General features: G+C 36.0%; 1 protein-coding gene across 2 annotated transcripts in view; it reads right to left on the reverse strand.

The window, feature by feature from the left end:
* Positions 1–15,074, reverse strand: part of ANTXR2 (ANTXR cell adhesion molecule 2) — a 163,130-nt gene that overhangs the window by 120,197 nt on the left and 27,859 nt on the right. For both annotated transcript variants that reach the window (XM_036249137.1, XM_036248490.1), the window contains exon 8: positions 953–1,013. In XM_036249137.1, coding sequence (XP_036105030.1) covers positions 953–1,013 — 61 coding nt within the window. The remainder of the gene's footprint in view (positions 1–952; positions 1,014–15,074) is intronic.

Here is a 15,074-nt window from a genome sequence, read left to right on the forward strand (position 1 = left end):
AAATACTGCCATGCCACTTGCCATGTGTTATAAAAAAAATTTTACTCATACGTTAAAATAAAATGCAGGTAAAACTTAAAATATGATTCAGTGAAAAAGGACATGGGCTTTAGTGTCAGTCAGACAAGGGGATCTAATAGGGCAATTATTAATAGCAAATACTGAACCTATCTCTGCCTCAAGTTTCCCCATTTGTGAACCAGAGAAAATAAAACTTCTGGGATGCTCAAATACAATATTTCTTCTAAACATCTCAGTAATCATTAGTTAAGGAGGCTAAAAGGTACAGAGCTTGATACCATGTCCTCCAGTTGGCCAATGGCCAATTACACAGCACATGTCCTCCCCTATCAGACACAGTATTTTTCCTTTTCTAAGTCAAGTCAGGTTGAAATGAACTCCAGCTCAGACCTGAAGAAGAAACAGAATAGGCCAAAGAGACTCATTCTCTGGGTTAGGATGGCTTGGAAGTGTTAAAACTTGAGTCTGTTCTTAGCACCAACTGATGAAGCCACCTGCTTCCTTCCTGACATCAGGTTGTAAGTCATTTCGTTATGGGCCCTGAGCTGGAGGATATTGTACTTTGGCCAGGTTATCAAAGCATGAGGCTCAGAATCTACAGATACATGACTGTCTGTATAATCAGATAAAAGAAAAAAATTTCATATTTTATTTTACTTGTCATAAGAAAGGTCTCAAACATGAACTAAATATACAGAAGATTCTAAAAGCCTGTCACACAATATGTTCATTATTTAAAATAACACTCCAATCTTAAAAATTTGAATTTAAAATAGAAATATTTCAAGGAATTATTTAAAAATTCTTACAGAAAAAGATGCCAAAAAAGTTAATTTTGCTATTTTCTTTCCAACACGAGTTTCAAATCATATATTTTAACTAGAAAAAAAATACATTTTCTTACATGGTATTTTTAAATCTAACCACTTACCCCCCACACATACACTTGAGGGCTGCAGTTCCAGGATTTCAGTGCATGACTGAGCTAGTATCTAAAAAGGAAATAAAGAAGACCAAGATATAGAACTAAATTCTAACATGTGAAATGAATTATAAAATTACTAATAATCTTGAGGTTCTCCCCTTAACTTCAATAGATGGCAGTGAAAAATCTATTAACTATCACATACACAATTACCACGCTCTTAGGGAATCTGTGTTGTCTTTCAATATATACTCTAAGACTTTTTTCTGTAGGAATCCTATTTGATTAGCGTAAACACAGATAAGCAATGATAAGTGGGTGTTGCCTCAAAGTCCATAGTTTTGGCTATAAAAAAATAACTAAAATTTCCTGGTAGCTATGAATTCAGTGCTGACTGTTCTCACTAAGCAAACAACAAGATAGCAAATCAGAGCTCCTGTTTAATTATTCTAATTTAATATGTTTTCTAGTAAAAGGTTCAATATAATATCAAGAAATAAAGACTTCTTTGACTGTGAGATTTCTATTTGATTTGTGAGCCTTAATTCCCATAAATGCTGATACTTTTTATATGTATTAGACATTACACTTGCAGAACACAGGCTCCTTGTATGAGCCAAATACTATTCTCAAAAACACAGACTCTGTGCTCCCGCATTCCCAGAGCACAAAAACAGAATGGCTCTTCTTAGCTTGCTCTGAAAAACAGAAACCACCATACAAGGCACAAGGCTACAAGCGAAAAACAACAATGATGAAATAAGCAGTTCTTAATGGACACAACAATCCTGTCTTTATTTTTAGAACTGCTCTGCACTACATTATCAAAGTCAGACAAACTCCAGATGATCTTTGAAAGGCATTCCTTTCTTGACGGAAGTGGAAGACAGATGATCTAGGTACAGTGGTTTCTAGCATCTTCTGCTCATAACTAGAACAGGAAGGAAACACTGTAGCAGGAAATCATGTTTTCAGTGCTTTCTTTAATAACAGTGGGAATATAAATTGTCAGACTCTAAAAATCAGCTGGGTCAAATGAGGGCATTTTTGTTGCTGAATATGCATCTCGGAATGGGGGCATCTTCTGTACTTTTTTACAGTGAGTCCATTTTTTACCTTGTAACCAGAAAACATATATAGTACAATTTTATATCTAAGAAATTCTAGATGAGGTCTACTTAAATGCAGAAATTAGCAAAGAAATTCAACAGCACCTAAAACACTTTCAGCACCCAAACACTTCCTCTGGGTCTGCTATTTTCTCTTATCCACTGAGGAGGCAGTACCACTGTTCGCTTAAGAACTGAGTTAAGAATTAAAGACCATGTCAAAGGTTAATGTGCCCTCTTGTATGGGAAGTATCTCAAATCACTAACATCATTAAATATTTTGACATAATTCTGATAACAAGACTATAAAGGGAACAGAATTTTAAAAAAGTTTTGCTAAAGGAATACTGAGCCAAAAATGTTCCAACTAATAACAACAACAAGAAAGGCATTATAGCTTTGGCTTTGGGAGCTCTGAGATGAAAGTGAGAACAGAGAGCCAACAAAATGGAAGGTCAAAGGAAAACACAAAGTCCTCAAATCTGTTCTGTCTGCCAGCAGTTCTGTAAGAATTTATTTTAAAACAGATCTTATTAAGGAGACTGACTTCACTAAGTCTACAATCTCTTCATTAGTTTTTAGCCACACCTCTGTTAGGATCACTGAAAAACATTTCAAGCATCAAGGAAAAGTATGAGAGTGGTTTAAAGACAATCTATTGGAAATAGGAATCCTTTGTAAAACATTTTCTTTCTTTCTTTTTTTATCCTCACCCGAGGACATTTTTGCATTCATCTTCAGATAGAGTGGGGAGGGGAGAAACATCGATGTGAGAGAGACACACCGAGTGGCTGCCACTCACATGACCCCAACCTGGGCCAGGGACAAACCACAACCAATACACGTGCCCTTAGCAGGAACCGAACCTGGGACTCTCTGGTCCGCAGGCCACGCTCTAACCACTAAGCCAAACTGGCCAGGGTGTAAAACATTTTCTTAGAACAAGGTAAAACAAAAAGTTATGAAGAGATTTTATAAAGGTTATGTCAAAGAATATGTATCCTGGAATGACCTGGGTGAATTTCTGATATTATATTGGTTTTCTCTCTCCTACCAATATTGACCACAATTAAATCAGATCTCATAATATTTATGACCAATATGTGTGTGTTCACTTCCTCTTCTATTTGATGTAATCTATCAAAACTCTTTTTAAATGATAGTGTCAATAGTAAGATCAAATGAGCAATTCTCCTTAGGGAGCTCTTCTTAAGACTGAAGATTAAATACCTTCAAGTACCACTGATGGTCTACATCTCTAAAACCAGATCCTGTAGATGCCCTGTAAGATATTTTGATTTTAAAGAAAAAGTTCAGGATCATTTAGCAATTTATGTTGCACACAGATCTGAGATTTTAAAAATTAAGTTACATTAATTTAATTTAATGGGATGAATAGATAAAGGTTGGTTTTATCTCATAGTAACTTATATAATATACATTTATACATAAAATACACTTAGTATTTGTACTTAATTATTTTAATAGAATGAGTTTCATAGAAATATCATTGCATTGAAAAGTTACTCAGGTAACACATTCATTTAAAAGTAAGCAAGTTAGACCGAGTCATAAAATGGGCATCACCATTGGATGCAATGCATTTGAATTTCACACAGATCATTACCTGCCCTTCTCTAAACTTTACTTTCATTTTTTAAATTTCTTGGGACTTAAATTATTTGCATGGATGAATCACCTCCTTTATTACGAGACAAACTCTGGGTATAGAAATCGAATCATACTACGCTGCCCCACCCTTTCTGGACAGGCACATTGTTTTGTACATGCAGTACAACCAATAAGTGCTTCAGGAACAGACTAAATGCAGAAACTGATGAAAATATTAAGAATGTCTATCTAGTAAGCAAAGCAACAATCACATTGGGAGTAAGATAAAGCAGAATACAGTTAATTTATATGAAAAAGCATCTAGCCCTTCAGTCAATTATGAATGTTGGAAAGATAGGAACCCATAATTTGAAACAAAGTTCACCAAAACCATTTCCAAATGAAAAATAACCAAAGACAAGAGAGACAACATGGTAGGGCGAAAACCAAAAGAAGAAAGTGTATAAGTTCTTGGATAATAATATTTTTTCTAACTTTGTTTGTTCTACCTAGAATTTACCATGTTCCTATTTTAAGAAAACAACCAGAAGTCAAAATAATTTAATGTTTGTATGTAAAACATTACATTTTTAAAAATCAGTTCAATAAATACAAAATGGTTCATAATCTATTCTCACCCAGTAACTGCACAAGATCAAATGTTTAAGATTTCAAGATGGGTCTATTATTAAAATTGTCATCACTAAATGATAATGGACAGAGGAACAAATATTTTAAACACTCTGGCTAATTTTTACCAAGTTAAATGCTGTTGTTGACTGAACACTGAATCGGGTGTCCCGTCTGTGATAACTAGTGCGTTCTCTTTCATACTCTGCTCTTCCATGCTTTGTACAACAGAGGATCTTGTAAGGATACTTCTTCAAATATGTGTTGCCATCTATTTTCATTGTATTCCAACAGAAACAGAAAATCGTTTCCAGTAAAGGTTAGCCTTAGTTGACATAAGAGAGAGCTAATAGCATCATAGACCAAATTTAAAGACAAGTAAACACTATTAATAAAACCAGGGCACTTGAAGTCATGTACACACTAGATGCAAAATTGCACCATTTGAGATTTTGGAATATAAAATATTTATAAATTGACAACAAACTTAATGCTCACCATGAAAAAAGTATACCACTGGAGTACCTGTTCACTCAAAAGCATTAGTTCATTCAAAAATTGATATTAGTATTAAGGAATATTTGTAAATGCAAGTTAATACTTACATCATTATGTGATCCCTACTTTTAATTCCTCACATACTAATGTGGATGACAATAGTCAAACTTTCTAAATATAGTACAACTATCAGCAGCCAAAATTCAAACAAATTTCTAACAATGACAATCATGACCATTTATGTAATTATGTTCCAAATACTGTGCTATACACTTTATCTGAATTTCTTTGCTTTCCTCCCAAGTTTTATGAATGCATACTATTTTTATCACCATTTGGTACATGAGAAAATGGGGGCTTACAGAGATTTTTAAAAGTTGCCCTAGAATAATTCATTTTGAAATAGCAGAGCCAGATCTGCTCAGATCTGATTGAGTCCAAAGCCCTTCTTCTAACGAGTTCACTGGACTACTCCCCATGCTTTTGACAGTCTAAGCACTATGACATCTCATAGCTAACAAACTAGTGAAATTTAACTGCCTGTTTGCCTGATAGCTTTTTATATTATCAAAACCAATCTAAAATCTGATTTTTTTCTTATCTTCAAATGTATGTCACTAAGCTTTGACTTTTATTTGTTGGGGATTTTACAGGTTTGTTTTAACACTGACTTTGAATAAATTAAAATTTTAAATCATCCTCTAAATTAGTAATATATAGATACCCAAATGCATAAGGCTCTTTTTTTTTTTTTTCATTCATTTTATTCATTGTCTTACTCTTTTACTGCTTTGTCACAAATTTGTTTTAAACAGATAAAACACATATTTTTTTACTTCTCAGTATCATCCAGAACCTAAAAAACAGGTTGCCAGAGGCCCTTCCTCGTGTTTGGAGACCCAGCAAGCATTTGGAAAGCTATAATCAAACTGTGTTTAGAAAAATTAATATGTTATTTGATCTAAGAATATATTTTTTCCCATAAAAGTAATGAAGTTGATGGTGCAGGAACTGTAGAACTTGCCTGAGTCCTGGAAACAGAAAGGACATTCAGAACAAGAAGACAGAAGTTTGAGGTTTTTATTTTCTTTTGCTTTTCCCTATTTTTTTTTTATGGATGTAGAATTGACTTCAGGCAAATCTTGATATGGAATAAGTTAGTCTTTCCCTCTCCCACCCCCATTGTCTCACATGCACACATTTTCTAAACACAATCACTATTGATTTCAATGTAGCTGTTCTCACTTCATAACTCATCCATACTAGGACAGGTGGGGCAAAGTAGATTTACAGTTGTCAGTACATGAAACAGTTTATCCTTGTATTATTATTTATTATTATATTATTTTCCATACAACAACTGTAAACCTACTTTCCCCAACCCTGTATGTGAATGTGAATATGTGAGCTGATGATCCTTCAAACCACCTAGATAGGATTATATCTAGGAAGAATCAAGAGGATTTTTTTTAGCCATAAAAATCCCTACACTTGGAAATCCAGGCAGCATAACCATTTGGAAAGCAAGAAATGCACGTAGCATGAGGGAAAATGTTTTCTGAAACGGGGTGCCAGCTCTGGAAAACGAGATCTGCCTACCTACACGTGTGCCTGAAAGAGGTTGGTCTTCTGTTGTTCTTTTTCTTAGTTTCTTTCCCTCCTCTTTGTGGACCATGGGATCTTTAAAACTTTTAAACCTGCAGCTGCATCCACAGGGCACCGATTAGGTAGAAGATAAAGATGTGAACTTCCAGGAGGGAGAGGTCTAGACAGAGTAGCTACTGGGATACACAAGACTATCTGCAAAACGTGTATTTATAAGCTAGTAAAAAAAAATAAAAAATTAAGAAAAAAACATAATGGAAAAGATGATAAAATACATGGAATTCTAAGTTCTGGTACTTTGTGTAAAAATTCTGTATTACCGCATGTTGTTGCAAACCATGAATAAAAGGCGTAACGATGGTTCATATATTTACTCTCTATGATAACAGTCACTGTCCTCCTCATCAAAAATGTCCTGTTTAAAAAAGGTATTTGTCTAGGGCAGTGCGGCTGGGAAGATGGAGGGACATGCCGCAGTGCAGCTTCCACGCCCTGGGAGCTGGGGACTCAGCCCCACACAGAAATCCCAAATGAGAGCAACAGGGAAGCGAAGGGGAGCCCGCCTAGCACTGGACAGTGGGAATCAGAGGTGATTCGCCCACGGGGGGAACTCAGCACTATCCCAGGGCAAAAACCAGTGTGTGGCTACATCAGCCTGGAAAGCTCAACCAGATTGTGGGAGCCAGAGAGGCAACAAAGGGGAAAGGCACACCTGAGGAGTGGTCTGAGCGATCACACAGTAGTGGATCTGAGGGCTGAGTATTTGCTGAAAGAACTTTGATGGGGGCTAGCCAGAATGCACAGGGAAAGAGGCTGTTCCTCCTCACCTTGAACCAACAGGAGGCATCCCTTCCCCCACCAGCGGAACAGCTCTGGGCAGGAAATAGGTACCCCAGCAGGAGACCTGGCAGCGCTGGGGATTTGAATGTCTGGCCAGAAGCCCCACCCAGCAGGAGCCAGCCATGCTGAAAGGTTAAAGAGCCAAGCAGGGCATTATTTATTTATTTATTTTTCTATTCTCTTCTGCTTGGGGTGGCAATCAGGGTGTACCCAGCAACCCAGATAGAGCAGAGGCATTGGAAGAAGAGGAAGGGACTGCTTGCTTCTCCTATAAGCTACAGGCACCACCCCCAACACAGATCTGTTTAAACTACCCTGACTGGACCTGATACCCCACAGATCCTAGTGCCCTGGGGGAAAGGAAAATAGCCCAGAACAACAAATACATACAAGTGGCTAGCTCTGAAAGTGACCCAGCCTCTGGGCTAGGAAAAACTGGCCCATAGGACTACCTGGAATCCCGCCCTGCAGGGCTTCCTTCAGGAGCCCCATTGGCCTGTACCACAGAACTGCCCAAGAGGACAGGGTCCCACACCCAAGGGTCCAGATCCAACAGCACCGGACTAAAACCCAGTGAGTTCCATAAATAGTAGATCCAAAACTTGTTTGTTGCTGTGGTGGTTGTTTTGATGTGTGTGTGTGTGTGTGTGTGTGTGTATGTTTTAATCCCATTTTTTCATCTTTTTTCCCCCCATTTTTTACTTTTTTATTCTATATCTTATTCAATTTAGCATTATTATTTTCTAAAATTATTATTTCAGTTATTATTTTCTACCTTTTTTTTTTTTAATACTTACCCTATTTCTGGTCTCTGACTTCTCTGCTTTCATATATTTTTTCTCCCTCTCCTAACTCTTTTAGTCTCACAACTTCCAGTATTCTGTGTGTGTGTGTGTGTGTGTGTGTGTGTGTGTGTTATGATTGTCAGTCTTTAGATTTTTTGATGAGGCTGGTGCTTTTATTATTGTTGATGATGATATTTTATTCAGGTGCTTTTTAGTTTGGTCTGGTTTTGCCTTGCCTTCTTTACTTTCATATTTTTTGTCTCCTTCTAATTCTTTTGGTTTCATGCCTTCTAGTATTCTTCTCTGTGTGTGTGTGTGTGTTTTCAGTTTGTTTCTCATTTAATCTTTTTGTTGAGGCTGGTGTATTTATCATTGTTGATACTGGTATTTTTTTCAGGTTCTTTTTGGTTTAGTCTTGTTTTGCCTTGCCTTCTTTACTTTCATTTTTATCCTCCATCTTCTAATTCATTTAGTCCCACACTTCCTAGTATTGTGTGTGTGTGTGTGTGTGTGTGTGTCTTTTAATCCTTTTGTTGAGGTAGTAGCTTTTATAATTGTTGATGCTGCTTTTTTGGGGGAGAGTTCCTTTTGATTTAGTCTGGTTTTGCTTTTTCCTGTTCTATTAACATGTATACAACAGTTAGCAAAACAGGGTCAACAGGGTAGGGGTTGAAAGTCACAGTTAACAACCCTCAGGTCTGAGCACACCCACAAATGGACAACAGCAATCAAGACCCAAATTCAACATTAGAGCCCACATAACCTACACAAGGATTATTCCTAGAGTACCCAACTCAGAAGATTAAATAGACTACTCCACTGGGTCCCACAAAAAGGCCACCACACCAAGACTGGGAGGCATAGCAGTCTTATCTGACAAAACTGACCTGCCTACCAATCTCAACATGCCTCACCTGGCCCCAAACTACCAGACTGCTAGAATGGTGAGACAAAAGAACAACCACAAATGAAGGAAAGGGAGGAATCACCAGAAAAGAAACTACATAAAATGGAGGCTAGCAGTTTGTCGGAGAAAGAATTCAAAGCAATAGTTTTAAGGGTGCTCAAATAACATAGTGAGAATTACAAGCAACTTAATTAAAACTACACCAGCATATAAAAGAGGTAGAAGCTAAGAATAAAAAACAAGTGGAAATGAAGAATACCATAGTTGATATAAAAGATACCCTGGCAAGATTTAATAGTAAATTAGAAGCTGAAGACAAAATCAGTGAGTTAGAAGACAAGATAGAAAAAATACCCAACTAGAGAGCAGATGGAAAACAAATTAAACAGAAGGAGGAGTGTTTAAGGGAGCTTTGAGACAATATGAAGCATAGCAACATTTGCATCAAAGGGGTACCAGAAAGAGAAAAATCAGAAAAAAGAATAGAGAACCTATTTGAAGAAATAATGACAGAAAACTTCTAGAACCTGGTGAAGGAAAAACTCAGTAGGTCCAAGAAATACAGAGAGTCCCAAGCAAGATAAACCCAAACAGACCCACACCTAGACACATCATAATTAAGATTTCAAATGTTAAAGAAAAGGAAAGAATCTTAAAGGCAGCAAGGGAGAAACAGAAAGTTACCTACAAAGGAGCTCCAATTAGATGGTCAGCTAATTTCTCAATAGATAAACTGCAGGCCAGAAGGGGGTGGCATGAAGTATACAAAGTAATGAAAAGCAAAGGACTGAATCCAAAACTACTCTATCCAGCAAGGCTATCATTCAAAATTGAAGGTCAAATAAAGAGCTTCACAGACAAAAAAAGGCTAAAGGAATTTACTGCCACCAAACCAGTAATGCAAGAAATGCTGAAGAGAATGTTGTAAGAAGAAGAAGAAATAGAGAGAGAGATAGAGAGAGAGAGAAAAAAAAAGAGAGAGAGAAACATAGGCATAAAGAATAAAAACGGCAACAACTACCTATCAATAATAACCTTGAATGTAAATGACTTAAATGCTTCAATCAAAAGATAAAGGGTAGCAGAATGCATAAGAAAACATGACTCATATATATTCTGCCTACACGAGACTTTCTGCAGAACAAAAGACTCACACAGGATGAAAGTGAAGGGATGCAAAAAAATGTTCATGCAAATGGAAACAAAACAAAAGGTGGTGTAGCAATACTCATACCTGATAACTTTATGGACTTCAAAATGAAGGCCATAATAAGAGACAAAGAAGGGCACTACAAAATATTAAAAGGATCGAGCCAACAAGAGGATATAACCATGGTAAACATATATGCACCCAATATAGGAGCACAGAATATATTTAAAAACTCATGAAGGACTGCAAGGGAGAGTTCAACAGCAAAACAATCATACCAGGGGACTTTAACACCCCACTGACATTACTGGATAGTCTTCTAGACCAGGGATGGGGAACGTCCAGCCTGTGGGCCATATAAGGCCTGTGAAATTAATACCAACTAACATCACAAGCCTCAACAAATTAGCTTGACCAAATATAGCAGGTTAATTTTTAAGTTGATAATTTTGTATTGCCCAGGAATGATGTTATAAATATTTAAATGGCTCTTGGCAGAAAAAAAGTTCCCCAACAAGTTCTAGACAAAAAATTAACAAGAAAATAGAGACCCTTAATAATGCACTAGATCATCTGGATTTAATTGACATTTACAGAACATTTCACCCCAAAACTACAGAATATACATTCTTCTTAAGTGTACATGGGACATTCTTAAAGATGGGCTGTACGTTAGGATAAAAACTAAGTCTCTACAAATTCAAGAAGAATGAAATCATATCAAGCATCTTCTCAGATCACAATGGTATGAAACTAAAAATAAATTAAAATAAAAACACTCAAAAACATTTAAACACATGGAAGCTAAATAGCATGTTATGAAACAATGAATGGGTTACCAAAGAGATCAAGAAAGAAATAAAAAAAATTCCTGTATGATAATAAAAAAATGAGCACACAACACAAAAGTCTATAGTACATAGTGAAAGCAGTCCTGAGAGAGAAGGTCATAGCAGTACAGGCCTACCTCAAGAAACAAGAACATTTTCTAATAAACTATCTAACCCTACAATCTAAAGAATTAGAAAGAGAACTAAAAGAAAACCCAGAGTTAGTAGAAGGAAGGAAGTAATAAAGATCAGAGAGAAAATAAATGACATAGAGACTTAAAAAAAAACAATAGAAAAGATCAATGAAACCAAGAGCTGGTTCTTTGAAAAGATAAACAAGATGGATCAACCTTTAGCCAGATTTACCAAGAAACAAAGAGAGAACCTAAATTAATAAAATAAGAAACAAATGAAATGAAGTAACAACCAACACCACAGAAATACAAAAGATAGTAAAAAATACTATGAACAATTATGTGCCAACAAATTGGACAACATAGACCAAATGGACAAATTCCTAGAATCATAGTTTTCCAAAACTCAACCAGGAAGCATCATAAAACATGAACAGACCAATAACAACTAAGGAAATGGAAGCAATAATCAACAAATTCCAAGCAAACAAAAGTCATGGTCCAGATGGCCTCTCAGGGGAGTTTTACCAAACACTCAAAGATGAACTAACACCTGTTCTCAAACTATTCCAAAAAATTCAAGAAGGAACACTTATAAGCTCTTTTTAGAGGCCAGCATAATTTTAATTCCAAAACCAGATAAAGACACTACAAAGAAGGAAAATTATGGGCCAATATCCCTGATGAACATGGACACCACAATCCTCAAAAATATTTATCAAATCTGATCCAGCAATATATTAAATAAATTATACACCATGACCATGTGTGATTTATCCCAGAGATTCAAGGCTGGTACAATATTCGCAAATCAATAGATGTGATACACCACATAAACAAAATGAAAGATTAAAATCATACAATCATATCAAGAGATGCTGCAAAAGCATTTGACAAAACCCAGCACCCATTTTTGATAAAAACTTTCAGCAAAGTGGATATAGAAGGATTATACCTCAACATAATAAAAACCATAGCAGACAAAATTACAGACAACATCATGCTCAGTGGGCAAAAACTAAAAACATTTTCCTTAAGAAAAGGAACAGACAGTGATGTCCACCTTTGCCACTATTATTCAACATAGTACTTGAAGTCTTAAACACAGCAATCAGACAAGTAGGGGAAAAAATGCATCAAAATTGGAAAGGAGAAAGTGAAACTGTCACTATTTGCAGATGACATGATATTGTACATAGAAAACCATAAACACTCCATCAAAAAACTACGAGATTTAATAAATGAATTTGGCAAAGTAGTAGGAAATAAAATCAACATTCAGATATCATTGTTATTTTTATACAGCAATAATGAACACATAGAAACAGAATCTAAAATAACAATGCCACTTACCATTACAACAAAAAATTTAGACATCTAGGAATAAATTTAACCAAGGAGTTAAAAGACCAGTTCTCACAATACTACAGGACACTAAAAAAATAAATGGAGGAAGATATAAAAAAGTAGAAGCATATACCATGTTCATAAATTGGAAGAATCAACGTAATTAAAATGTCCAGACTACCCAAAGCATCTATAGATTCAGTGCAGTCCCTATTAACATATCAATGGCATATTTCACAGATCTAGATCAAATACTCTAAACATTTATATGGAACCAAAAAAGACCCCAAATAGTCACAGCAATCTTGAAAAAGAACAAATTTGGAGGGATCACAATTCTGAATATCAGGTTATACTACAAAGGCCTGGTAGTGGCACAAAAACAGGCATATAGATCAGTGTAACAGAACAGAGAATCCAAAAATCAACCAGAGACATTATGCTCAATTAATATTTGATAAAGGAAACAAGAGCATACAATGGAGTAAAGACCGTCTCTTCAATAAAGGGTCTTGGGAAAATTGGACAGGTATGTATAAAAATGCAACTAGACCACCAACTTACTGCATGCACAAAAATAAACTCAAAATGGATAAAAGACTTAACTGCAACTCATAAAAGCATAAAAATTGTAGAAAAAAATGTAGGCAGCAAAATCTCAGAAATCAGATGTAGCTGAATTTTCACCAATGCATCGCCTGGGGCAAGATAAAGGACTAAGTCAATAAGTAGGACTACATAAATATTAAAAGCTTTTTCCACCCAGAAGGTGTGGCTCAGTGGACTGAGCTTCATCCCATGGACTGAGAGGTTCCAGTTTGATTCCCAGTCAGGGCACATGCTCAGTTTGTGGGCTCAGTACCCAGTGTGGGATGTGCAGGAGGCAGCTAATTAATGTTTCTCTGTCATCAATGTTTATTTCTCTCCCTTCCTCTCTAAAAAAATCAATAAAAAATGTATTTTCAAAAATAACTAAATAAAAATCTGCACAGCAAAAGATCAGCATCAAAATGGAAAGGGAACCCACTCTCTGGGAGAATATATTTGCCAATGATACATTGGATGAGGGTTTAATTTCCAATATATATGAAGTACTCATACAAATAATCCAATTAAAACTGGGCAGTGGACCTCAATAGATACTTCCCCAAACAGGGGATACAAATGGCCAAGAGAGATATGAAAAATGCTCAAAATCACTAATCATCAGAGAGATGCAAACTAAAATGACTATGAGTTATCACCTCACACCTGTGAGAATGTCTAACATCAATAATTCATCAAGCAACAGTGCTGGTGAGGGTGTGGAGAAAAGGAGATTCTAGTACACTGCTGGTGGGAATGCAGACTGGTGCGGCCACTTTAGGAAACAATATAGTGTTTCCTCAGAAAATTGAAAGTGGAACTACCATTTGACCCAGTGATTCCATTTCTAAGAAATCTGAAACAGCAATCAGAAAGAATATATGCACCCCTTTGTTCATAACAGCAATATTTATGATAGCTAAGATCTGTAAACAGCCCAAGTGTCCATCAGTAGATGAGTGAATAAAAAAGCTGTGATACATATACACAATGGAGTACTTTGTAGCTGTAAGAAAGAAAGATCTCTTATCCTTTCAGATGACATAGAGCAGCGGTTCTCAACCTGTGGGTCACGACCCCTTTGGGGGTCGAACGACCTTTTCGCAGGGATTGCATAAGACCATAGGAAAACACATATTTCCAATGGCGATTCATAACAGTAGCAAAATTACAGTTATGAAGTAGCAATGAAAATAATTTTGTGGTTGGGGGTCACCACAACATGAGGAACTGTATTAAAGGGTCACAGCATTAGGAAGGTTGAGAACCACTGACATAGAAGGACCTGGAGAGTATAACACTGAGCAAAATAAGCCAGTTAGAGAAATACAGGTACCACGTGATCTCACTTATTTGTGGAATATAATGAACAAAATAGATCCAGAGACATGGAAGTAGGGAACAGATTGACGAACTACAGAGGGAAGGGGTGTGTGGGTGCAAAAAGAGATAAACCAAATAACTTATGTACATAATCAATGGACACAGACAACAGTGCTGTGAAGGTAGGGATGGGGAGACTGGAGCAGGGAAGAGGGTGCTAATGGGGGGAAAAGAAGAAATGTGTAATAAAAAAAATAATTAATTTGAAAAAATAATGATGTATTTGTCTTGAAAACTTTCTTTAAAATGCATGATTAAAAGCCTGCCATATATTCACATAAGAAACCTAAAAGCCAAATATTTCCTCACACTTAAATTCAGTGATACTTAAACATCTCCAACATTTTAAAAACTTTATAAAAATTGCAAAATATTCACCATAGCAAGAATTTTCTAACACTGACTTTGGGTATATAAATCCACTGACAACAGAACTCCAGATAATGTACATGCACCCTAGGTGCATCCTTAACAAATAGAAACTGCTCGTTTCTATGACATGTAGCATGTCAGAAAATATCAGATAATAATAAAGTCTAAAAAGCAATTTTTTTTTTCTGACTCACTGAGCAGCTTTAAGCTCTACAGGAGCTCATCCAAATATAAAGGATTCCAAGTTTAAATCTATTAAGAAAAAAAAAAGTCATTAGACAGCATTAGTTACAAAGCTCCCAGCAGAATGAAGCTTTAGTAATTAGTCATATGTGTGCATAA

The sequence above is a fragment of the Molossus molossus genome, unplaced genomic scaffold, assembly GCF_014108415.1.
Source record: "Molossus molossus isolate mMolMol1 unplaced genomic scaffold, mMolMol1.p scaffold_m16_p_1, whole genome shotgun sequence".
NCBI classification, from domain to species: Eukaryota; Metazoa; Chordata; class Mammalia; order Chiroptera; family Molossidae; genus Molossus; species Molossus molossus.